The 24199-nt window shown below is 41.7% G+C and overlaps 1 protein-coding gene across 3 annotated transcripts in view; it reads right to left on the minus strand.

Annotated features, from left to right (window-relative positions):
- Nucleotides 1–24199, minus strand: part of LOC115139692 (ras and EF-hand domain-containing protein homolog) — a 53082-nt gene that overhangs the window by 13949 nt on the left and 14934 nt on the right. Inside the window, exons 1-6 of one of the 3 annotated variants that reach the window (XM_029677349.2) lie at nt 11284–12008; nt 5699–5845; nt 4814–4904; nt 2696–2791; nt 2234–2311; nt 1247–1362 (exon numbers count right to left, since the gene is read on the minus strand). In XM_029677349.2, coding sequence (XP_029533209.1) covers nt 1247–1362; nt 2234–2311; nt 2696–2791; nt 4814–4904; nt 5699–5845; nt 11284–11615 — 860 coding nt within the window. In that variant the 5' untranslated portion in view covers nt 11616–12008. Of the gene's footprint in view, nt 1–1246; nt 1363–2233; nt 2312–2695; nt 2792–4813; nt 4905–5698; nt 5846–11283; nt 12017–24199 lie in introns of those variants that run through there. The other 2 variants (XM_029677351.2, XM_029677350.2) reach the window with 2 other exon arrangements.

Genomic DNA, 24199 nt, shown 5'->3' on the forward strand with positions numbered 1-24199 from the left:
TTTGGGGTCACTTAGAAATGTCCTTGTCTTTGAAAGAAAAGCACATTTTTTTGTCCATTAAAATAACATCAAATTGATCAGAAACACAGTGTAGACATTGTTAATGTTGTAAATTACTATTGTAGCTGGAAACAGCAGATTTTTTTTAATGGGATATGCACATAGGCGTACAGAGTCCCATTATCAGCATCAGTCTCAATGTCAACAGTGAAGAGGCGACACCGGGATACTGTCCTTCTAGACAGTGTTGCAAAGAAAAAGACATATCTCAGACTGGCCAATAAAAATAAGAGATTAAGATGGCCAAAAGAACACAGACACTGGACAGATGAACTCTGCCTAGAAGGCCAGCATCCCGGAGTCGCCTCTTCACTGTTGACATTGAGACTGATGTTTTGCGGGTACTATTTAATGAAGCTGCCAGTTGAGGACTTGTGAGGCGTCTGTTTCTCAAACTAGACACTCTAATGTACTTGTCCTCTTGCTCAGTTGTGCATTGGGGCCTCCCACTCATCTTTATATTCTGGTTAGAGACAGTTTGCGCTGATCTGTGAAGGGAGTAGTACACAGCGTTGTACGAGATCTTCAGTTTCTTGGCAATTTCTCGCATGGAATATTTGTTTCTGGACATTTTAAGCCTGTTATCAAACCCACAAATGCTGATGCTCCAGATACTCAACGAGTCTAAAGAAGGCCAGTTTTATTGCTGTTTTAATGAGTGCAACAGTTTTCAGCTGTGCAAACATAATTGCAAAAGGGTTTTCTAATGATCAATTAGCCTTTTAAAATTATAAACTTGGATTAGCTAACACAACATGCCATTGGAACACAAGAGTGATGGTTGCTGATAATGGGCCTCTGGCTATGTAGATATTCCATAAAAAATCAGCCGTTTCCAGCTACAATAGTCATTTACAACATTAACAATGTCTACACTGCATTTCTGATCAATTTGATGTTATTTTAATGGACAAAAAATGTGTTTTTCTTTCAAAAACAAGGACATTTCTAAGTGACCCCAAACTTTTGAACAGTAGTGTATGTGTATGATTTACTAACAGTTCAACACTGATTATGTAATACATGATGACATTTGAAAGGCATTTTACAAGAGATGTCCAACACCCATGATACAGTAACTGTGTGTGTGTGTGTGTGTGTGTGTGTGTGTGTGTGTGTGTGTGTGTGTGTGTGTGTGTGTGTGTGTGTGTGTGTGTGTGCGTGCGTGCGTGCATGTGTTTCTCACCGCTCAGAGTTGATGCTGTGGTCTGTCAGATCACTCTTCAGAGAGGCCAGTTCACTCTGAAGAAAGGCTATGTTAGTTTGAGACTGCATCAACTCCTGCTTCAACCGCTGGTTTTCCTGGGGAGAGAGGGAGTGAGAGAGAGAGAGAGAGAGAGAGAGAGGGAGAGAGAGAGAGAGATGTAGAGAGAGAGAGGTAAAGGGAGAGAGAGGTAGAGAGAAAGAGTGAGGTAAAGAGAGAGAGAGGAAAAGGTAAAGAGAGAGATGTAAAGGTAAAGAGAGAGGTAAAGGTAATGAAAGAGAGAGGAAAAGTAAAGTAAGAGAGAGAGAGGTAAAGAAGAGAGAGAGAGAGAGAGAGAGAGAGAGAGGTAAAGAAAGAGAGTGAGAGAGAGAGAGAGAGAGAGAGAGAGAGAGGTAAAGGTAAAGAAAGAGAGAGATAGGTAAAGAGAGAGAGGTAAAGGTAAAGAAAGAGAGAGGGAGGGAGGTAAAGGTAAAGTGAGAGAGAGGGAGGTAAAGGTAAAAAAGAGAGAGAGAGAGAGAGAGGGAGGTAAAGGTAAAGAAATAGAGAGATAGGTAGAGAGAGGTAAAGAAAGAGAGAGGGAGGGAGGTAAAGGTAAAGTGAGAGAGAGGGAGGTAAAGGTAAAGAAAGAGAGTGAGAGAGGGAGGTAAAATTAAAGAAAGAGAGAGATAGGTAAAGAGAGAGAGAGGTAAAGAAAGAGAGAGGGAGGGAGGTAAAGGTAAAGTGAGAGAGAGGGAGGTAAAGGTAAAGAAAGAGAGCGAGAGAGAGAGGGAGGTAAAGTTAAAGAAAAAAAAAAGGTAAAGGTAAAGAGAGAGAGAGAGAGAGAGAGAGAGAGAGAGAGAGAGAGGGGGGGGGGTAAAGAGAGAGAGAGAGAGGTAAAGGCAGAGAGAGAGAAGAGCGAGATCAGGAAATGGAAGAGAGTTAAAGTATGTGTACAGAGTGATATAGGCCTAGCAGGAAGACCCATCTCACCAGAGTCAGTTCGTTGATCTTTCTCTTCAGGGTTGAAGACTCATCTTTCATGTTGATGTTCTTGTACTGGTCTTCAATCTGAGGAGGGAGTAGATACCTTTACACACACATCACTGCCTGCTGTCAGTGAATCACAATATTCAATGGCACAGATAGCAGCATAGATGGATTTCATTCAATTGTGATTGAGTTAATCTGATTGGATGTCTCACATGTTCATGAACCAATGAACCAACATTCTGAGTGGGTGAACAGGAGTGACTGGCTAGACTAGTCGTCCAGGCAATAGATGCCACAATATTGGTTAATTGTTCACTATTTCATTAACAGCATGAAACTTGGCCCCAAACTGTGTATCAAGTTTCAGACTTTATTGGAAAAACCACCTACAATATAAAGGATATCTTTAGCGTGTACTAGGTGGAACAGTATAAGTGATGAATAGTCGAATGGTAAACTCACCAGCTGCATCTTCTGGAGCTTGTGCTGCAGTTCACACACCTCAGACTCATAGTGTCTCTTCAGCTCACTCAGAGCTGCCTCAGTCCTCTTGGCCTCCTACAGATAACAGAATAGAACACGGTGTAGCAGCATCCCATCTATTATGGCCTCCACAAGGATACAAGACACAATTCTAAAGTCTTACATCATCATCAAATGTTCACACACTGTCAACATACAGATACAGCTACTGTCAAAACACCCAACTACTATCCAAATCAAATGGCACAGTGTATGTGCATGCATGTGTGTTTCTGTGTGTGTGTGAATGCGGTAGTGTGTTCTTCTGTGTGTGTGCATGTGTATGCTTGTGTTTGTTTGTACTTCTTTTGTATCACTCCTCTATGTTCCACTGATAAGAGTTTGAGCTGTGCTATTTTAGGGCAGTTTGGGTGACAGGTGGAGGGGGCCCGGGTGTATCAAGGAACATGAGCAGACCTGCCAACCCTGTCCAACTTTGTAGAGTATCAGACTCGCGCAGAACACAATATTGGGGTTTTCTTTTCCCCGCATGCTCGTGCCACAAGCTGTTTATGAGTCTGATCGCAATTGTAGCACTTGAACCAAATCAAGCCTATTAAAGGTTGGTATACTTTCTTTCTTGACAGCGTTCCATCTACACATATGGTACAAAATCACACAAATGGCCTTTAATCTTTGAGTAAAAAAAAAAAAATTGTATTAAACAAATAATAACAAGTTATTTGTTTAGGTAAAGAATGTACAAACGTCTTATCCACGATAAAACATGTTTTTTTTATTACTCTGATATGATAAGAAGAACAAATGTTTGAATCAGAGCATCAGTATCAAATGAACATGTTATCCATAATAACATAAAAAGAAAAGGGAATCTGTACCTGTTTGCTAGAAGAGTCCGGTGTTTCAGCCTATGTAAAGGTGCCAATTGGATTGCTTTGCAGCGCATATATCAGACTTTCGAAATTGATAAAATCTCAAATCTAGTGCAAAGGCATTTTAGAAGCATGGCCTCTATAGCTAATACCGGACACTCATTCATTCTTCTAAACTCCCGACACCATTTAATGCCAATATGTTTATATTTCTTTTTTATTATACTTTTGTAATGCTTTTTGTGATGTGGGTCATAATTATAGTTATCAGGTTGCGTGATCCTTGTAATGTTACATGGAAAATACAACTAATGAGACGCATAATTAAATGCATATCCCACTCACACAAATGCGACCAATTACTTTTCGGATTTGCATTTCATTTCTTTCACTAGCAAATGTGAGTGAACTGCTGGCACTTTAGAGCCCATTGAATGTCCATATTATGTTCGCTAACGTTAGCTTGAAACAATTAAACAACAACCTTTCCACAACACACAACACAGGGATTTGTCCATGTGTTTACGTACATCTGACAGTCGGCAAACTCAGCATCACAACAAACAGGAGGAGGGGCACACACAGGGTAGCTACGTCGAGTAATGATGTATTTACCTCCAACTCCGTACATGTCTGTGTGTTTCAGCTCGAGAATTGAGATGTTAGATTTACTCAGTGGATTCATTTTTTATTCAAATGTAAAAAAATAAAAAATAAAATAAAATCAGGCCCCGGGGGGCAGGTGAGTCTAGGTGTGGGTGCTTTTCTTAGACTAAGCATACAGCAGCTGCACAACAAACAGAGCTGATGTAGCACACTTACATAATGTACATAACTACACACACACACACAGGGAGATAAGACTGTTCCCAGAGTAGAGGAATGAGAGATTCCAGGAATAGGAGTGTTCCATGGAAGTATGGAAACTGGACATTTTCCGTCAACATCCCACTGGAGTTACTTTTAACAAATGATTATAAATAAACTCAGTATATAAAATCTAGATATGATAACAGCTTGACATATCAGACGTCAACACAGCCGAGGATTGTTTGAGGTTTAATGAGTAATCTGATCACAAGTCCTCTCTATTTAGCATGAGTGAAGAGATGAGCTCCACCCTTCTTATCAGTGGCTAAACCCTGTAGGAACACAACCTGTCCAGATCGCATGACAACATGGACATCAGTTAGAATTGACAATCATGCAAGTGTGTGTGTGTCACCTGTTGCTGTGTGTTGTTCTCAGCTGCATGGATGCGTTGATCCATCTCCTCCTCCATCTCGCTGAGCTGCATGGCGGCTTGGTCATGGGCTCTGAGCAGAAATAAAACATAATACTGTAACTGAATGTATTATATCTGTGTTGGCCTTTGGAGAAGTGTAACTTGGTCAAATAAACGTTGGCTTTCACCTAACAACCTAAGTTTTCCCACCGAAAAAGGTTCAATAAATAAAAGTACTATAATAAATGCCTATTAAGTGCCAAATAAAGTAACAGGATTGATTGTGACTGAGTTGGTGATTTCTTCTTAAATCAGTCACAAATCCCCTTGTGACAGGGGGAATGGAAACTTGTTGTGTGCACCAGGAAGTGGCAATTGAATGCATTATTGTATCATTATTTTTTATACATGTATTTCCAGCCTGTCTATCTATGGGTAACAGGGTTGACGTGTTATGCTTGACCTGCTCAGTTAACTAATAATCTTCAGAAATGACTTTGTCAAAGCAACAAAATAACTAGGACTTTACAACGATGGAAATTTGGGCATTAAGTGGGTAAAAAAAATCCTCCTATAATGACACAGGGTTGATAGAGGAACATGTCAAAATGCAGAATTATGGCACATTAGCAAGCCTTCATTCATATAAAAATTGGATTTATTGTATTATCCATGTGGTCTAGATTAAAGAGCACTTCATTTAATATAACAGGCTTTGGTGCACAATTTCTACTTAAAATATCAAACTTCCCATTTGTATTTGAGGACGTGTACGGTATGATAAAATGTCTGCATCTGTACAGTGTATGTACACTATGTGGGTTTTAAGTAAACTGTGGTTGTCGGTGAGTGTGTGTGTGTGAGCGTGTGTGTGTGTGTTAGTACCGTTTCACAGCCAGGGCCAGGTTCTCCATCTCAGCATTGTGCTGCTTGATCTCTCTTGTGAAGCTCATAATGACTCTCTCATACTGAGGCACCATCCTGGGCTCTGTCATACTGATGTTCTGGTACAGCGTGGCTGCCTGCTCATTCCTACAGACACAACAGACAGGCATTCAGGCAGGCAGGCAGGCAGACAGATAGATGGACGGACTGACAGACAAATGAACAGGCAGGCAGACAGACAGGCACAGACAGACAGACCGACCGACCGACCGACAGACAGACAGACAGACAGACAAATGAACAGGCAGGCAGACAGACAGACAGACAGACAGACAGACAGACAGACAGACAGACAGACAGACAGACAGACAGACAGACAGACAGACAGACAGACAGACAGACAGACAGACAGACAGACAGACAGGGGGAATGTTAATACAATTTACCTACAACAGCATAAGGCCTTTCATCTAAAACACATTTGGAACAGCTACAGTATATTTGGAACAGAACAGCTACATTTTATTTGTAACATGCTTCATTTACATTTACATTTAAGTCATTTAGCAGACGCTCTTATCCAGAGCGACTTCATGAAACAACAGGCAGGTGTAGACTAACGGTGAAATGCTTACTTTTCCAACAATGCAGCATTTTTTTTTAAATGACAAGGAATAAAATACCCAGCAAATAACAAATAACAATAAAGAGACCGAATAGATAATAGACTGATGGGTAGCAGCAGCGTATGTGGAGCAGTAGCATATGTGGTGTATGGCCTATATATTTTACATTTGAGATTCTTCCATGTAGCGACCCTTTGCCTCGTAGCCTTTCACACTCTTGGCATTTTCTCAACCAACTTCACCTGAAATGCTTTTCCAACAGTCATGAAGGAGTTCCCACATATGCTGAACACTTGTTGACTGCTTTTTCTTCACTCTGCGGTCCAATTCATCCCAAACCATCTCAATTGGGTTGAAGTCAGGTGATTGTGGAGGCCAGGTCATCTGATGCAGCACTCCATCACTCTCATTCTTAATCAAATAGCCCTTACACAGCGTGAAGATGTGTTGGGTCATTGTCCTGCTGAAAAACAAATGACAGTCCTACTAAGCGCAAACCACATGCGATGGCGTATCGCTGCAGAATGCTGTGGTAGCCATGCTGGTTAAGTGTGCCTTGAAATCAAAATAAATCGCAGACAGTGTCACCAGCAAAGCACCCCCACACCATCACACCTTCTCCTCCAAGCTTCACGGTGGGAACCACACATGTGGAGATCATCCTTTCACCTACTCTGAGTCTCACAAAGACACAGCAGACGGAACCAAAAATCTCAAATTTGGACTCATCAAACCAAAGACAGATTTCCACCGTTCTAATGTCCATTGCTCGTGTTTCTTGGCCCTAGCAAGTCTCTTCTTATTATTGGTGTCCTTTAGTAGTGGTTTCTTTGCAGCAATTCGACCATGACGATCTGATTCACGCAGTCTCCTCTGAACAGTTGATGTTGAGATGTGTCTGTTACTTGAATTCTGTGAAGCATTTATTTGGGCTGCAATTTCTGAGGTTGGTAATGAACTTATCCTCTGCAGCAGAGGTAACTTGGGGTCTTCCTTTGCGGTGCCGGTCCTCATGAGAGCCAGTTTCACCATAGTGCTTAATGGTTTTTGCGGCTGCACTTGAAGAAACTTTAAAAGTTCTTGAAATGTTCTGATTGACTGACCTTCATGTCTTAAAGTAATGATGGACTGTCCTTTCTCTTTACTTATTTGAGCTGTTCTTGACATAATATGGACTTGGTATTTTACCACCCTTACATTGTCACAACACAACTGATTGGATCAAACCCATTAAAAAGAAAGAAATTCCAAAAATTAACTTTTAACAAGGCACACCTGTTAATTGAAATGCATTCCAGGTGACTACTTCATGAAGTTGGTTGAGAGAATGACAAGAGTGTACAAAGCTGTCATCAAGGCAAAGGGTGGCTACATTGAAGAATCTCAAATATAAAATATATTTTGATTTCTTTAACACATTTTTTGTTACTACATGATTTCATATGAGTTATTTTATAGTTTTGATCTATTCACTATAATTCTACAATGTAGAATAAGTAGGTGTGTCTAAACTTTTGACTGGTACTGTACACATTCTGTAGTTAGGGGTAAAGTGACTAGGCAACCGGATAAATAATAGACAGTAGCAGCAGCATATCTGGTGAGTGTGAAAGTATGTGTGTGGCGTCAGTATGCATGTCTGTGCATGTTATGCATTTGTGGGCATATGTAATGTGTGTGTATATGTGTGTTGGGGTGTCAGTGTTAGCGTTAGTATGTGTGAGTGTGTGGGTAGAGTCCAATGTGTGTGCATAGAGTCAGTTTGTGCAAAAAGGGGTCAATGCAGGTAGTCCGGGTAGCTAATTTGATAAGCTATTTAGCTGCCATGTTTAGATGTCTTATGGCTTGGGGGTAGAAGCTGTTCAGGGTCCTGTTGGTTCCAGACTTGGTGCACTGGTACTGCTTGCCGTGTTGTAGCAGAGAGAACAGTCTCTGGCTTGGGTGGTTGGAGTCTTTGATAATTTTATTAGCTTTCCTCTGACACCACCTGGTATAGAGGTCCTGGATGGCAGGGAGCTCAGCCCCAGTGATGTACTGGGCCGTACTCACCATCCTCTCTAGTGCCTTGCGGTCAGATGACTTGCAGTTAACGTACGAAGCGGTGATGCAGCCAGTGAAGATGCTCTCAATGGTGCAGCAGTAGAGCTTTTGGAGGATCTGAGAGTCCATGCCAAATCTTTTCAGCCTTCTGAGGGGGAAGAGGCGATGTTGTGCCTTCTTCACAACTGTGTGGGTGTAGACCGCATTAATTCCTTAGTGATGTGGACACAGAGGGACTTGAAGCTCTCGACCTGCTCCACTACAGCCACATCGATGTGGATGGGGACGTGCTGGCCCTCCATTTCCTGTAGTCCACGAACAGCTTCTTTGTCTTGCTGATGTTGAGGAAGAGGTTGTTGTCCTGGCACCACACTGCCAGGTATCTGACCTCCTCCCTATAGCCTCATCATTGTCTGTGATCAGTCCGACCACCGTCGTGTCATCAGCAAAACTTGATGATGGTGTTGGAGTCATGCGCGGCCAGGAAGTCATGGATTAACAAGGAGTACAGCAGTAGAGGACTAAGCATACACCCTTGAAGGGCCCATGTGTTGATGGTCAATGTGGCGGGTGTGTTGTTGCCTACCCTCACTGCCTGGGGAGGCCCGTCAGGAAGTCCAGTATCCAGTTGCAGAGGGAGATATTCAGTCCCAGGGTCTCTGAGCTTGGTGATTAGCTTGGAGCGGACTATGGTGTTGAATGCTGAGCTGTAGTCAATGAACAGCATTCTTAAATAGGTATTCCTTTTGTCCAGGTGAGTGCGGGCAGTGTGGAGTGCAATAGAGATTGCATCATCTGTGTATCTGATGGGACGGTATGCGAATTGGAGTGGGTCCAGGGTGTTTGGTATGGTGTTGATGTGAGCCAGCCTTTCCAAGCATTTCATGGCTATGAAGGCAGGCGTTCTAGGGCACGGGGATGATAGTGGTCTACTTGACACAAGTTGATATTACCAGGTCAAGGATAGGTTAAAAACATCATTTTGGTCAGCGCATGCTCTCAGTCCGGGTCCTGGTATTTCCATGTGGCCCCGCAGCCTTGCGAATGTTAACCTATTTAAAAGATTTACTCACATTGGCTATGGACAGTGATATCACACAGAACAGCTGGTGCTCTCATGCATGGTTCAGGGTTGCTTGCCTTGAAGCTCATCTGGTAGGCTCACGTCGCTGGGTAGATTGCAGCTGGTATTCCCTTTGCAATCCGTGATAGTAGATAAACTAGTAATATCATCAACCATGTGTAGTTAACTAGTGATTATGTTAAGATTGATTGTTTTTTATAAGATACGTTTAATGCTAGCTAGCACCTTACCTTGGCTCCTTGCTGCACTCGATTAACAGGTAGTCAGCCTGCCACGCAGTCTCCTCGTGGAGTGCAATGTAATCGGCCATGATCGGTGTCCAAAAATGCCGATAATTAATCGGCCATTCTGATTAATCGGTCGACCGCTAATCTGTATACCTATGTAGGCTACAGTATTTACCTGATATCTATTCAGGTACTTACATTTACATTTAAATGTTGTTTCTTGTAGAGCTATTTTACATGTTAATCTATGCCTAATTAAGAAACTCATTCATGGCTCATTCAACTGGGTCAGATGGGTAGAGATATCTAAAGTGTGTGTGTGTGCCTTCAACAAGGTGACCAGATTATAATCCCTGAGCATATAGACTCACTGTCCTACAGTCAACAGCACTGTCAAAACAGGCAGTGTCACTAGTACACGCCCGGGTCTTAAAATCCAGGATTTACAGAGGGAACACCTTCTTCAATGCAATGTTTAAAGTTAAGAAATGCAAAATACTTTTGTTACTACTAATAATGACACTATCAAAAACCAATAAACATAATATTTTACAGTGAGAGGATTGAAAAAGTTGTTTGTTTGTCTATGACTGTAGAGTATTAGGCTGGGCTGGTTGCCTGAGTTTCTGCTTTAGCTAACCTCACTCCTTTGTTGTGTAATAACACATCTAGTTACCTGCTTCGAATATATTATTAAACTATAACTATTTAGGAGTGGTACCATTACTGACCCCGGCTCTACTCCACCCATGGCTCTTCTATGGGCAGGAGAATAGAAAATAGTATGGTGACCTTGGTCTCTGCATCTGAACCCTGGGTGGATGTAGGCCTACTGAGTACAGACATGACTGTTCTATCACACAATAATAAGAACATTTGATCCACAGCACTGGAAAACCATCACTAATGGAGGGCCCCAGGAGTTGCCCTTTTTCAAAGAAACAAGCTAAGATGTTAGTTCCAATGGGTGACTTTCTACAGCTGGTGAAGCTGGTGATCAAACAGTCATAATGAGGTCTATTTAAGACATGATGGGGAACATGGAATCACTGTGTTAATCAATGTCCCCTCCATGGTAGCGTGTCAGGGCGCAGCTCAGTCCCATGCCAGCCCAGAGGGGTGCCAGGACAACTGCTCAATGGGGGAACTAATTTCAAAACCTGTCATAGGACACTGATACTTTCCTTTCCTTCTTTCCTTTCTCTCGCTCATTCTTTCAGGGTTAGGTTGCAGCAAATGTTTCTATTGGTGATCTTAGAGATATTTCATATATTTCATCCAAAAGCTAGACTGACCTGGGTACACATACGAATGCACGTGCATACACATAGAGGTGTAAACCACATCTGGCTAATACAAGTGGGAGAAATGTTGACACCGGAATAGCCCAAAAGTTTGATTTAAAACACTACAATAGTACACAAATATTTGATATATATATATATTGTGAATCTATTATAAGGGGAGAACCTGTAGCCTATTGGTTACACTTCAAATGTACATTGAAACTGTTTTACGCATGCATTCCTACGACGTTTGGACAATATGTAAATCAAAAGTTTATTAATGAGCAGGTACGATTGTTTTGTAATGTGTTCCATACTTGACCTGGGTATGAACCGGGCATGGTCCCCTAGTCGGGTCTGGAAATCTTCCCAGGCCTGAGAGGAGACTCCCCAGCTCTTGCTCTCCATGTCCCCTCGGTACACTTGCTCAGAGATCCGGTGGAAGCCGCTAATGAACTCCGCTAGATTGATTGTCCCGTCTCTGTCGATGTCCAGTTTAGAGAAAATGTGCTCTCTCTCCGTCGGCGGGACAAGGAGCTCTGAGCAGATTTGGAAAAACTCGTCTTTTTCAATCCTTCCAGAATTATCCACATCACAAGCGTGAAAGAGCGAGCAGAGACTCTGCCGGTTCATACCCATGGCTGGTAACGACATGGTTTAGTCTGGAGTGGAAAGCCCCACCAAACAACAACCCAGGAACAGACCACTATGACCAATTATAACAGAACGTTTTTGACCAATTAAATTCTTTTCACCACGATCTTCCCGAACTTCCTTCAAGTCTGGCGTTTTAGCCAAGTCTTTCTACACTGTCAAACACCTTATCGAGTTACAAAAAAGGTAAACAAAAAATGAAGTTGTTATTCATTCTCTCCTGGACGACTTCGACCGCCTTGGGCTAACAGTATTAATGTGTCGTCCTAAATGTCGTTTTGTCAAGTCTTCTTTCCGGGTCTCTTGCCAGATGGACGGGTGGAGAGGGGCTGGGTACGCGCGGCTGTTGAAGCGGCTCACCTTTACTACTTCAGAACACTCTTGTGTCGGCCTCTCGACTTCTAGAAGAACAGGCACAGAACAAACAAGGGCCGGGCACCCGGCCAACCAGGTACAGAATTACCTGTAATCCATTGAATAAAGTAAACACATCTAAACAGTTAAAAAGCCCCTGTTTCCATGGAGAGTGTCTTGAAGAACAATACCCCCTTCTGTCTAATTGGCTGCCAGAGAACATGGGAAACTTTCAGTAACAAGCAGCATGTAAAAAAACGTGTATGATACTTTGAGTAAGTAAATAGATGACCAATTGGATAAAGCTCAGTGGCGATTTTAGCATGCACATGTTGGTGGGGCAAACAAACCAAAAATGTGTGATGCATGCCGGCAGAGCCACTACACAACACAACACTAAACGGTGACATACGGTGTCCACAAACTGTTAGGGCCTACATAAAGCTGTTTCAACAGCAGAGTCCCAACACCTTACCACTGCTATAACGTTCAGCGCAGCCTTGTCTGGCAGCGAAACAGTTCATTCAGCCTCATTTACTGCCTTTAAAAAAAAACAGCTGATATGGTTGACTTGCTTAAACAAATGTGGTTTCTACTGATGATTGAGATGTACACACTATGGCATAAGGGGACGACAAGCGGATAAGAGGCAATCCGTAATTTCGATTAAGACATTAATGAGCGACGAAGACGGACGTCGTCAATATAACTATTTGTTCAGCACTTTTGAAATGTACAGCGACTGAATTCAGAACATGGGCCGTTCTTACAGTATTCTCCCTGTACACAAAGTCAGAACCGTAGGATAAATAAAGAGGGAATATAAACAGACAATGAAAGCTCTTACAACATTCAATGATTACATTTCTCTAAAACAGGTTATAGGCTACATGTGCACTACCAAGTTAGAACAGTAGGCGAAATGAAGAGGTGAAAATAGACCAAATTATTAGGGTGAGGCACATTGAACGCAGTTTAGGTCTTTGCGTGTCAAAAAAGATATACGTCATATAACACTATTTGATGCGTTAAATAAGCTTTTAATTTAACACGTCAAATAACATAAATATATTATAGAATGTTGTGTGTGCTAAATTTGCACGTGCAAGCCAGGCGCCACCACTACTATCAGTACCACTGTCAAAGTTGTACAAAAAAAGTTTGCAAACAAGCACAAACCGGGCCACGAACAATGTGTTTACAATACAGTGTTGGTGAAAATAGACCAAATTATTATGGTGAGGCACATGGGCTACTAACAGCTTACTACACAACATACACTTAATATTGCTTTCTTAGCTAGAGTATACATATCTCCCTTGCATATTAATATTTTATGCAGCAGCCTGAAAAAAAGCCCAGATTACAACCTATGTGTTGTGATAATTGTGTTGTTTGCTCTATAACCTGTTAATTCACATGCCTTGCGACCCTGATATACAGGCCTAAAGCCAGAGACAATAAGAAGACACAGTGGCAGAATAAATTCAACCAGACCTTTGTTTTATCACAAAACCGGATAGCAACCTCTGTCCGGTTTAGTCAACAAAGCATATTGGATGTAACAGACAGCATGGTCTGGCAAGTTAATGTTTTGCCGACATTTTCAGACCACTAAACAACTATTGATTTAGAAGCACAGAGTTACTGCAAGTCGCAAAGGATACAAGAGCTGCCTCCACTATTCCATCACCATTTCATCTTCAACATTTCAACATCTTCAAATCACCTCTGCTTAGTCCAATACATTGACAACTAAAAGATACCAAAAACAATTGTCCAATCATTGTGAGCTAAATATGATGTGGCTGCGGTTCGGATTTCCTAGTGTGTGTGTGTGTGTGTGAGTTCCTGCAAGTAGAAAAATATGTTGACTTACTCTACTTGTAGAGAAACTCGAATGCCATCCTCCTCTCTTTCATGTTGACAAAATGGTCTATTGCTTTTATTTTTTGTTGTCCTAGACTACCTGGCTAAATGCTTGCTCACTAGCCTAACTTCCATTCATGAGCAATGTTAGCTAGTTAACATTAGCGTTCCACATCTAGCTACATATTGAACTTCTGTCCTCTCAGGCCAGGGGCACAACAATGTATGATAGTTTTTGTACTTTTATGTGATATCCAATTGGCAGTTACAGTCTTGTCCCATCGTTGCATTTCCCCTATGGACTTGAGAGAGCCATATGTCCTCCGAAAAACGACCCTGTCATGCCGAACTGCTCGCTTAACCCAGAAGCCAGCCGCACCAATGTGTCAGAGGAAACCATCGAGCATCCGAAGTCAGCTTTCAGGCGCCGGCCCGACACAAGAGCGCGATAGGACAAGGAAATCCCGGCCGGACAAACCCTCCCCTAACCTAACCCGGACAACGCTGGGCCAGACCACCTCATAGGTCTCCCGGTCACTGCTGGCCAGTGACAGAGTCTGGGATTGATCCCGGGTCTGTAGTGACGCCTCAAGCACTGCGATGCAGTGCCTTAGACCACTGTGCCACTCGGTATGCCAACAATGTATTAATTAAGGGTTGGATCAGAATTGCTGTTATAATCAGGTCGGAGAATTAAGTAAAACCAGAAGTCCAAATCCCTATCTCTATCCGTGGCTAATTTATGAAAGGGACAACTTTAGCTAGCTAGCTAGTCACCGGAGGACAAGAACACAATGAGATACAACAATTCAAGTTGTTTCTGTCATTGACGTTTGCTCTCAATGTGATTTGACCCTAAATCCAAGTTGGCTTCCCTTAACACTTTTTTTTGGTGCGCCAGGACCCTTCACAGTTTAGCTCAACACTTGACTCATTGTTTTATACTTTTTTTCCATCAAGGGAGGCCAAATGGCTGGCTGGATTCCCTTGCATTCCATTCAATGCTACGGGCGGCAACAACATCATACTCGTTTGGACCAGACAGCATCAGATAGATGGCCTACACATAGAGAGACAGAGGGGCCCTGTTTCGATCTCTCGGAGGCTTTCTCTGGTGAGATACATTCAGCCTCTTGCTAATTGAAGGAAAATTATAAAGCACAGAGATGAAAGATGAATTGTTTTTGTATTTTTATCTTGGTAAAAGTTTTGGGGAAGTCTGGCTTCCCTTGGCACCCATGAATACATGCCACTGCTTAACACATTGTTGTGCTGGAGACTCCTCCCACTTATTTACATCACACATATCTACAGATTAAATTAACAGGAATTACATTTCCTCTTATGGGTGGCAAAAAGTAACTATCTGAAAGCCACGCCCCTAATAAACTACACCTCCAGTCTTCTGATCTGGGTCATATCTCAATAACCCAGCACCAATAACCCAGAATCAGCAACCCAACATAGTTATTTTTAAAGAAAACAACCCAACTAAGTGACCCAACGCCTGCAACGCAACAATGCTGGGTTGTCAACCAAACAACCCAGCATTTTTTTATTGCACACATGCATGTACACCCACCCACCCACCCCGTATGGGTGTTAAGTCAGTGGGTAGTCTAACAGTGGGGTAGATGTCTCTGATCTCTCTCTATGTAGGCACAGATGTAGAGATGCAACAGCTTCAACCTATAGACAGGGAGAGAAAGAACAGGTGAGAGACCTGTTACAATTCCCTGCTATTTTTTTTTCTTCAAATGGTCGTTGATTATTCCTCTCAATCTATCCGGTGATCACTTTGTGTGTTCACATGCCTCTGCCCACTAAGCACGGGCCGACGGACCGGCTGTGTTTTTTGTGTGGTTTTTTTGGTGTGGTCCAGACTGGCCTTGATTTCAATGTCCACGGACGTAGATTTTTGGTCCTGTCCAGACCAAATCTGAATCAATCATAGACGTCCGGACCGGCCTTGATTTGGTCCAATTATAGACGTCAGGTTTGGGCTCGACCGGCCTTGATTTCAACGTCCACAGATGTCCGGTCCGGACTGACCTATATTTGTCCCAAACATAGACATCTATAATTGGTTCAGATTTTTTCTGGTCCAGGCCAGCCTAGATTTGGCCTAATCATGGACATCTTTTCACAAGTTTGGACAGTACAGTAGAGGACAGCAGCATACAGTACATCAAAGTACAGTAAAAAAAGAGTATAGTACAGTGGAGTAGAGTACAGTACAATACAGTAGAGCACAGTAGTGTACAGTAAAGAAGTCAAGTATAGGTCTGTTAATTTTTCAAGGTAACATACAGAACATCAGGATTTATCCCTTACCTACACTCTACTTTGCTATAAGGAAAGAAAACAATACTAAAGCACACACTTACCAGGAGAAAATACATTGTTGTGCCCCTGGCCTGAGAGGATAGAAGTTCGATATGTAGCTAGAGGTAGAAAGCTAATGTTAACTAGCTAACATTGCCCATGAATGGAAGTTAGGATAGCGAGCAAGCATTTAGCCAGGTAGCCTAGGACAACAAAAAATAAAAGCGTGTACTGTATGACAGAGCAATAAACCGTTTTGTCAGCGTGAAAGAGAGGAGGATGGCATTGGAGTTTCAACATATTTTTCTACTTGCACGAACGAATGCCCCCACACACACACCAACACACACACACAGAAATCCGAACCGCAGCCACATCATATTTAGCTTACGATGATTGGACTAAATTGTTTTTGGTATCTTTTAGTTGTCACTGTATTAGACTAAGCAGAGGTGATTTGTTGATGTTGAACTACTGAATATGAAATGGTGCTGAAATAGTGGAGGCAGCTCCTGTTTCCTTTGCGACTTGCAGTAACTCTGTGCTTCTAAATCAATAGTTGTTTAGTGGTCTGAAAATGTTGAAATGGTCCTGGCACACCAAAAAAAAGTGCCACGACAATATGACTGAATAGTAGTTCAGGTGCAACAAAACTAGGGCCTATAGGACTTGTTGCATTGATATCGATATCAAGAAATCAGAGCAGTGCTTTATTATGGACAGACCTATCCCCATCTTAGCTACCTTTGCATCAATATGTTTTGACCATGACAGTTTACAAGGGTTACACCAAGCAGTTTAGTCTCCTCAACTTGCTCAATTTCCACATTATTCATTACAATATTTAGTTGAGGTTTAAGGTTTAGTGAATGATTAGTCCCAAATACAATGTGGTTAGTTTAAGAAATATAACTTTGTGCCAGTAAATTGGCAGCAGAGAACTGGGAAGGAAAGGAGGCCAAAGGAGAAATTGGCTTTGGGGGTGACCAGTGAGATATACCTGCTGGAGCGCGTGCTACGGGTGGGTGCTGCTATGGTGACCAGTGAGCTGAGATAAGGTGGGGCTTTACCTAGCAGAGACTTGTAGATGACCTGGAGCCAGTGGGATTGGCGACGAGTATGAAGCGATGGCCAGCCAACGAGAGCGTACAGGTCGCATTGGTGTGTAATATATGGGGCTATGGTGACAAAACGGATGGCACTGTGGTAGACTGCATCCAATTTGTTAAGTAGCGTGTTGGAGGCTATTTTATAGATGACATCGCAGAAGTCGAGGATCGGTAGGATGGTCAGTTTTACGAAGGTATGTTTGGCAGCATGAGGGAAGGAAGCTTTGTTGCGAAATAGGAAGCCGATTCTAGATTTACTTTTGGATTGGAGATGCTTATTGTGAGTCTGGAAGGAGAGTTTACAGTCTAGCCAGACACCTAGGTATTTGTAGTTGTTCACATATTCTAAGTCAGAACCGTCCAGAGTAGTGATCGGTTGAAGAGCATTTATTTAGTTTTACTTGCATTTTAAAGCAGTTGGAGGCCACGGAAGGAGAGTTGTATGGCATTGAAGCTCGTCTGGAGGTTAGTTAACACAGTGTCCAAAGAAGGGCCAGAAGTGTACAGAATGGTGTCGTCTGCGTAGAGGTTTTTAAACCGCAGCCCCATTTGAACCGCAGCACAAACCCCGTGGGCATTTCTGTCTTTTCTATAGATGTTATAACTATGTATTGCTGCTACTGTATCATCAAAGGTATTATCTAAGTGAGTTTTGTGACCATTCTAGAATACCCTTCTAGCAAATCAGAAACGAGTATTCAACCATGTGTTATAATACAGTTAACAAACATTATTGTGCCCTACTTGGCTCTAATGTACTCTACTGAACTAAACTGTACTGTATTTGTTAGTGACAGAGACATGGTTGTTGCATTCAGGAATTTTCATTTCAAGCCAAACACTATCATTAAAAATAAATTATTCAACACAATACAACAAGTTTATTTTAAGAGTTTTACCCTAATACAGTGTCCTGAAACCCAAGGTTTTCAGGCCTGCAAGGGTTGATGTGGTCTGTAAACTAGGGTTAGGGTATAATGAGGCCCTCAAAGAAAGGCCATATGACATATGTAATGTATTGTCATACATAATTACATTTTAAAGGCTTATAAGGCTGGTGGAACCCTTTATTGACAGTCCAAAGTGAAACTTTAGATGATAAAATGGTTCTTGGTTTAACCCTTCATAGAGGGTTCTAGATGACTTACTTTCTCATGTTCTTCTTATTTCTATTTCTCACGTGTTTTTGTTCTACTTTACTTTGTTTTATAGTACTACCGATATTGATTACGGCACTGTTGGGAAATAACTTGCATGAAAGGCATTTCATTGTACTTGTGCTCGTGAATATAAAACATGAGAGAATCTCTAGATAGTCCTTCACTCATTTATAAACGTTATTTTAAATGATTTATGAATGATTTTTAAGATCATTAATAAAGCGTTTGATGTTCACAATTTGTAAATTATTCATAATGTACTACTAATGTACTTATAAACCAGTTGTAAAATAATTTATTGTCAACTTATAAGACTATTTATGAGGCATTTGTTAATGGTTGATTAATGGTTTGACTAATTATTTAAATATTTATAAATGTATGTATATACAGTGCATTCAGAAAGTATTCAAACCCCTTCCCTTTTTCCACATTTTGTTATGTTACAGTCTTATTCAAAATTAGATTAAATAAAAAATCCTCATCAATATACACACAATTCCCCATAATGACAAAGCAAAAACAGGTTTTTACAAATGTTAGCATTTTTTTTAAATACAAAAAATACCTTATTTACATAGGTATTCAGACCCTTTGCTATGGGGGTCCTCCCCCCTTCTCTATATCGATCCAGATCCACCACCCTTACCCTTCCTGCCCCTGATCCCTCACAGCAGAAAACCAGTCAGCCTCAGACCAGACCCACCCAGACCCTTCAAACCACTTTCACTCCTCCCAGCATCCCCCATTCCATCACCAAGTCAGTAGGGGGCACCAGGAAGTCAGTGGGGAGGGACAACAAGACCTGTGAACAGCCAAGAACCACCCAACAACATAGATAACCCGCTAGAGGCCCTAATTCAAATCTGCAACGAAATTGCCCTTCAACCAGGATTTTTTGAAATTCTGGAATTTTGGTTAAGTTACCGGAATTTTGCAAGTCTAAAGTTGCCTGTTTCAGACCAATGTATTAGGGGAAAACTAGGCCACAAAATAAGGCCTTATGAGATACGTAACGTCAGAAAGAGTTTAATTTGAATGATAATGATAATATAAGCCTAGAAACTCACTTGGTGAAGGCCACAAGACTGAAAATGAATTAATTCAACAACCATGTGCAGAATCTTCCACTAATAAACATAGCCATAGGTGGTAACTCTACAATTCACTCGAAAAGGCAATGTACACTGGGAAATTATGTTAGAAACGTTTGTTAATTATAAGTGGCAAAAATGTACCTCTACCATAGACCACTTAAACTGGTACAACACATCCCCACTCACGAGTGGCCAAAAAAGTACTACCTATCTAAAAGCCATGCCTCCAATAAGCCATGGCTTTTAGATAGGTAGTACTTTTTTGGCCACTCGTGAGTGGGGATGTGTTGTACCAGTTTAAGTGGTCTATGGTAGAGGTACATTTTTGCCACTTATAATTAACAAATGTATTTGTCACTGTCATGGTAGTATATAAAGGCAAAAAAGCATGCTTTTGTACCTGTGGAAAAACGTACTATCAAGGGTACAATTATGTACAGTACCTGTAACTAAGTACAAAGGAGGACCTTACAGGGTACCACCCCAGTGACAAGCAGTTGTAGCCCTTTAGGAACAAATCTAAGCCTTTATTTCTGAGAGTGTAGACTCGGCTAGCATTTCTGAAATATGCAAATGTATGTACACCACCGGTCAAAAAACCTACTCACTCAAGGGTTTTCTTTATTTTTTTACTATTTTCCACATCGTAGAATAATAGTGAAGACACATATGGAATCATGTAGTAACCAAACAAAAAAGTGGTAAACAAATCTAAATATATTTTATATGAGATTCTTCAAACAGCCACCCTTTACCTTGGGTGGCTGTTTACCCCTTTACCACAAATGCACTTTTAACAAGGCACACCTTTTAATTGAAATGCATTCCAGGTGACTACCTCATGAAGCTGGTTGAGGGAATGCAAAGAATGTGCAAAGCTGTCATTAGGGCAAAGGGTGGCTATTTGAAGAATCTGAAATATAAAATATATTTAGATTTGTTTTAACACTTTTTTGGTTACTACATGATTCCATGTGTGTTATTTCATAGTTTTGATGTCTTCACTATTATTCTACAATGTAGAAAATAGTAAACATAAAGAAAAAGCCCTTGAACGAGTAGATGTTCTAAAACCTTTGAACGGTGGTGTACATCCATGTACGTGTACACAATTCCTTCACATTATTACATTTACATTTCTAGATCTCTTTCTCTAACTGATCTTCTCTAACTGATATTGAGTGCAATAAGTTGGTATAGTGGATGATGGGTTAACTTCACTTCCAGAGAGGCTTGACATTGAAAACCTACTCTAGCACACCTGAGGTGATTGACAGTCCGCAACACCTGTAGATAGTGCGGCTCCTGAGTTGCGCAGCGATCTAAGGCACTGCATCTCAGTGCTAGAGGCATCACTACAGACCCTGGTTCGATTCCAGGCTGTATCACATCTGGCTGTCATTGGGAGTCCCATAGGGCGGCGCACAATTGGCCCAGCGTCATCTGCGTTTGGCTGGGGTAGGCTGTCATTGAATTTGTTCTTAACTGACTTGCCTCGTAAAATAAAAAAAATAAAAAATAGTCAGGCTTGGAGGATGACGCCCGCCCACAGTGCTTGGCAATTGGTCAGTTAGAGATGAGCTGTTCACAATAACAACTTGCCCTAAAGAGAAATACAGTTTAAAAGAATTAAGGACTTTCATTTCTGCTCATGGGTATACTGTAGCTGTGTGTGTGTTAGAGTAGGCGGGTGGGAGGACCTCGGAGTACGGGCTCATTGTAATGGCTGGAATGGAATTCATGGAACGAAGTCAAATGTGGTTTCCATGTGTTTGATATTGTTCCATTTATTCTATTCCAGCCATTACAATGAGCCTTCCTCCTATAGACAGTTGCACACAAGTTAGTTGTGTTGCTACTGTAAACAACCAACCAAACTATAGCTCTTCCCACCAACCTCCTCTGGCGTCCGTGTATTTGTGAGCGCATGCTGGGTGGTGTGTGTGTGTGTGTGTGTGTGTGTGTGTGTGTGTGTGTGTGTGTGTGTGTGTGTATGAGAGAATGTGATGTTGCGGCTCTGGTTATCTCTTTTTCTGTCCAGAGAGTGGTACCAGGATCTCTTAGATCATGAGAACAAACCATGTGGCCGAGGACAGAGGAAGACACACACACAGATACACACGCACACACACACACACTTCCTCAGAGACTTACAGAGTGTGTGGTCATTGACCAGTCGGAGCAGGTGGAGGCAGACCTGGACGACTGTAGACAGATCTCGGTGTGGCAGGAGTGACAGTATGGACACCAATACCTCACCAGGAAGAGACAGCCACTGTACACTGCCCCCTACAGGCTGGGGGCAGAGAGTGGACACTACTAATTATTGCACAACAGTCAGTGCACCACACTCAACTATCACAGTACTCACATACATAACCACTGCTCAGCTGTTTGACTGTATAATGGTCAGAAATTAGATATGGTACTCTGAAGAATAAAAATGCACTTTGAGACCCGCCGGCATAGGAATATTGTTTGCATTGGTATTCACTGCAGTGCCTAAAGATAAACAAAATTCTTTACATTAGACATGAGTGATAGAGATACAAAACATCAAAGCTTCACCATCATTGCACCATTTCTGCTTAATTTTTTTTACAAAAAAGCTGTGTGTGTGTGTGTGTGTGTGTAATGAACACGATGGGAGACAGAGAGCTGGATTCAAACGTAGGGCGCAGCAGGTCTAAAATCGGCTTCCTATTTCGCAACAAAGCATCCATCACTCATGCTGCCAAATATACCCTCGTAAAACTGACCATCCAACCGATCCTCGACTTCGTTGATGTCATCTATAAAATAGCCTCCAACACTCTACTCTACAAACTGTATGTAGTCTATCACAGTGCCATCCGTTTTGTCACCAAAGCCCCATACACTACCCACCATTGCGACCTGTACGCTCTCGTTGGTTGGCCCTCGCTTCATACTCGTCGCCAGATCCACTGGCTACAGGTTATCTACAAGTCTCTGCTAGGTAAAGCCCCGCCTTATCTCAGCTCACTGGTCACCATAGCAGCACCCACTCGTAGCACTCGCTCCAGCAGGTATATCTCACTGCTCACCCCCAAAGCCTTTGGTCGTCTTTCCTTACAGTTCTCTGCTGCCCATGACTGGAACGAATTGCAAAAATCTCTGAAGCTGGAGACTCACATCTCCCTCACTAGCTTTAACCTGTTCAACCTATGGGGGCGCTATGTCATTATTGGATAAAAAGACGTGCCCGTTTTAAGCGCAATATTTTGTCACGAAAAGATGCTCGGCTATGCATGGAATTGACAGCCTTGGAAAGACAAAACTCTGACGTCTCCAAAACTGCAAAGATATTATCTGTGAGTGCCCCAGAACTAATGCAACAGGCGAAACCAAGATGAAGTTTCATACAGGAAATGCCCCAGATTCTGAAGGCGCTGTGTTCCAATGTCTCCTTATATGGCTGTGAATGCGCCAAGAATGAGCCCGCGCTTTCTGTCTATTCCCCGAGGTGTCTGCAGCATTGTGACGTGTTTGTAGGCATATCATTGGAAGATTGACCATAAAGAGACTACATTTACCTGGTGTCCCGCCCGGTGTCCTGTGTGCGTAATCTGTAGGTCCATGCGCATTCCATTTCTTCAGAAGAGAAAATAAAAATCCATCGTGGCAGTTATCGTCGATAGATATGTGAAAAACACCTTGAGGATTGATTCTAAACATTGGTTTGCCATGTTTCTGTCGATATTATGGAGTTAATTTGGAAAAAAGTTTGCGTTTTAATGACTTATTTTAATTTATTTTTCCTTACCCAAACGTGATGAACAAAACAGAGCGATTAGTCGACACAAATAATATTTTTTGTAAAAACGGAACATTTGCTATCTAACAGAGTCTCCTCATTGAAAACATCTGAAGTTCTTCAAAGGTAAATGATTTTATTTGAATGCTTTTCTGGTTTTTGTGGAAAATGTTGCATGCTGAAATAGAGGCATAATCCAATGCTAGGCTAATACTAATACTAATACTGTTACACAAATGCTTGTTTAGCTATGGTTGAGAAGCATATTTTGAAAATCTGAGATGACAGTGTTGTTAACAAAAGGCTAAGCTTGAGAGCAAATAGATTAATTTCATTTCATTTGCGATTTTCATGAATAGTTAACGTTGTGTTATGGTAATGAGCTTGAGGCTGTAGTCACGATACCGGATCCGGGATGGCTTGATGCAAGAAGTTAAGCACCAGCTGTCAGGGCAGCTTACAGATCACTGCACCTGTACATAGCCCATCTGTAAACAGCCCATCTATCTACCTACCTCATCCCCATAATGTATTTATTTATTTAGCTCCTTTGCACCCCAGTATCTCTACCTGCACATTCATCTTCTGCCGATCTACCATTCCAGTGTTTATTTGCTATATTGTAATTACTTCGCCACCATGGCCTATCTTCTGCCGTTCTACCTCATTTGCACTCACTGTATATAGACTTTTTGTTTTCTTTTGTTCTACTGTATTATTGACTGTATGTTTTGTTTATTCCATGTGTAACTCTGTGTTGTTGTATGTGTCGAATTGCTACGCTTTATCTTGGCCAGGTCGCAGTTGCAAATGAGAACTTGTTCTCAACTAGCCTACCTGGTTAAATAAAGGTGAAATTAAAAAAATTAAAAAAGGTGTTTATTTGTAAAGGACC

Source organism: Oncorhynchus nerka, linkage group LG13, assembly GCF_034236695.1.
Source record: "Oncorhynchus nerka isolate Pitt River linkage group LG13, Oner_Uvic_2.0, whole genome shotgun sequence".
In the NCBI taxonomy this organism is placed as follows: domain Eukaryota; kingdom Metazoa; phylum Chordata; class Actinopteri; order Salmoniformes; family Salmonidae; genus Oncorhynchus; species Oncorhynchus nerka.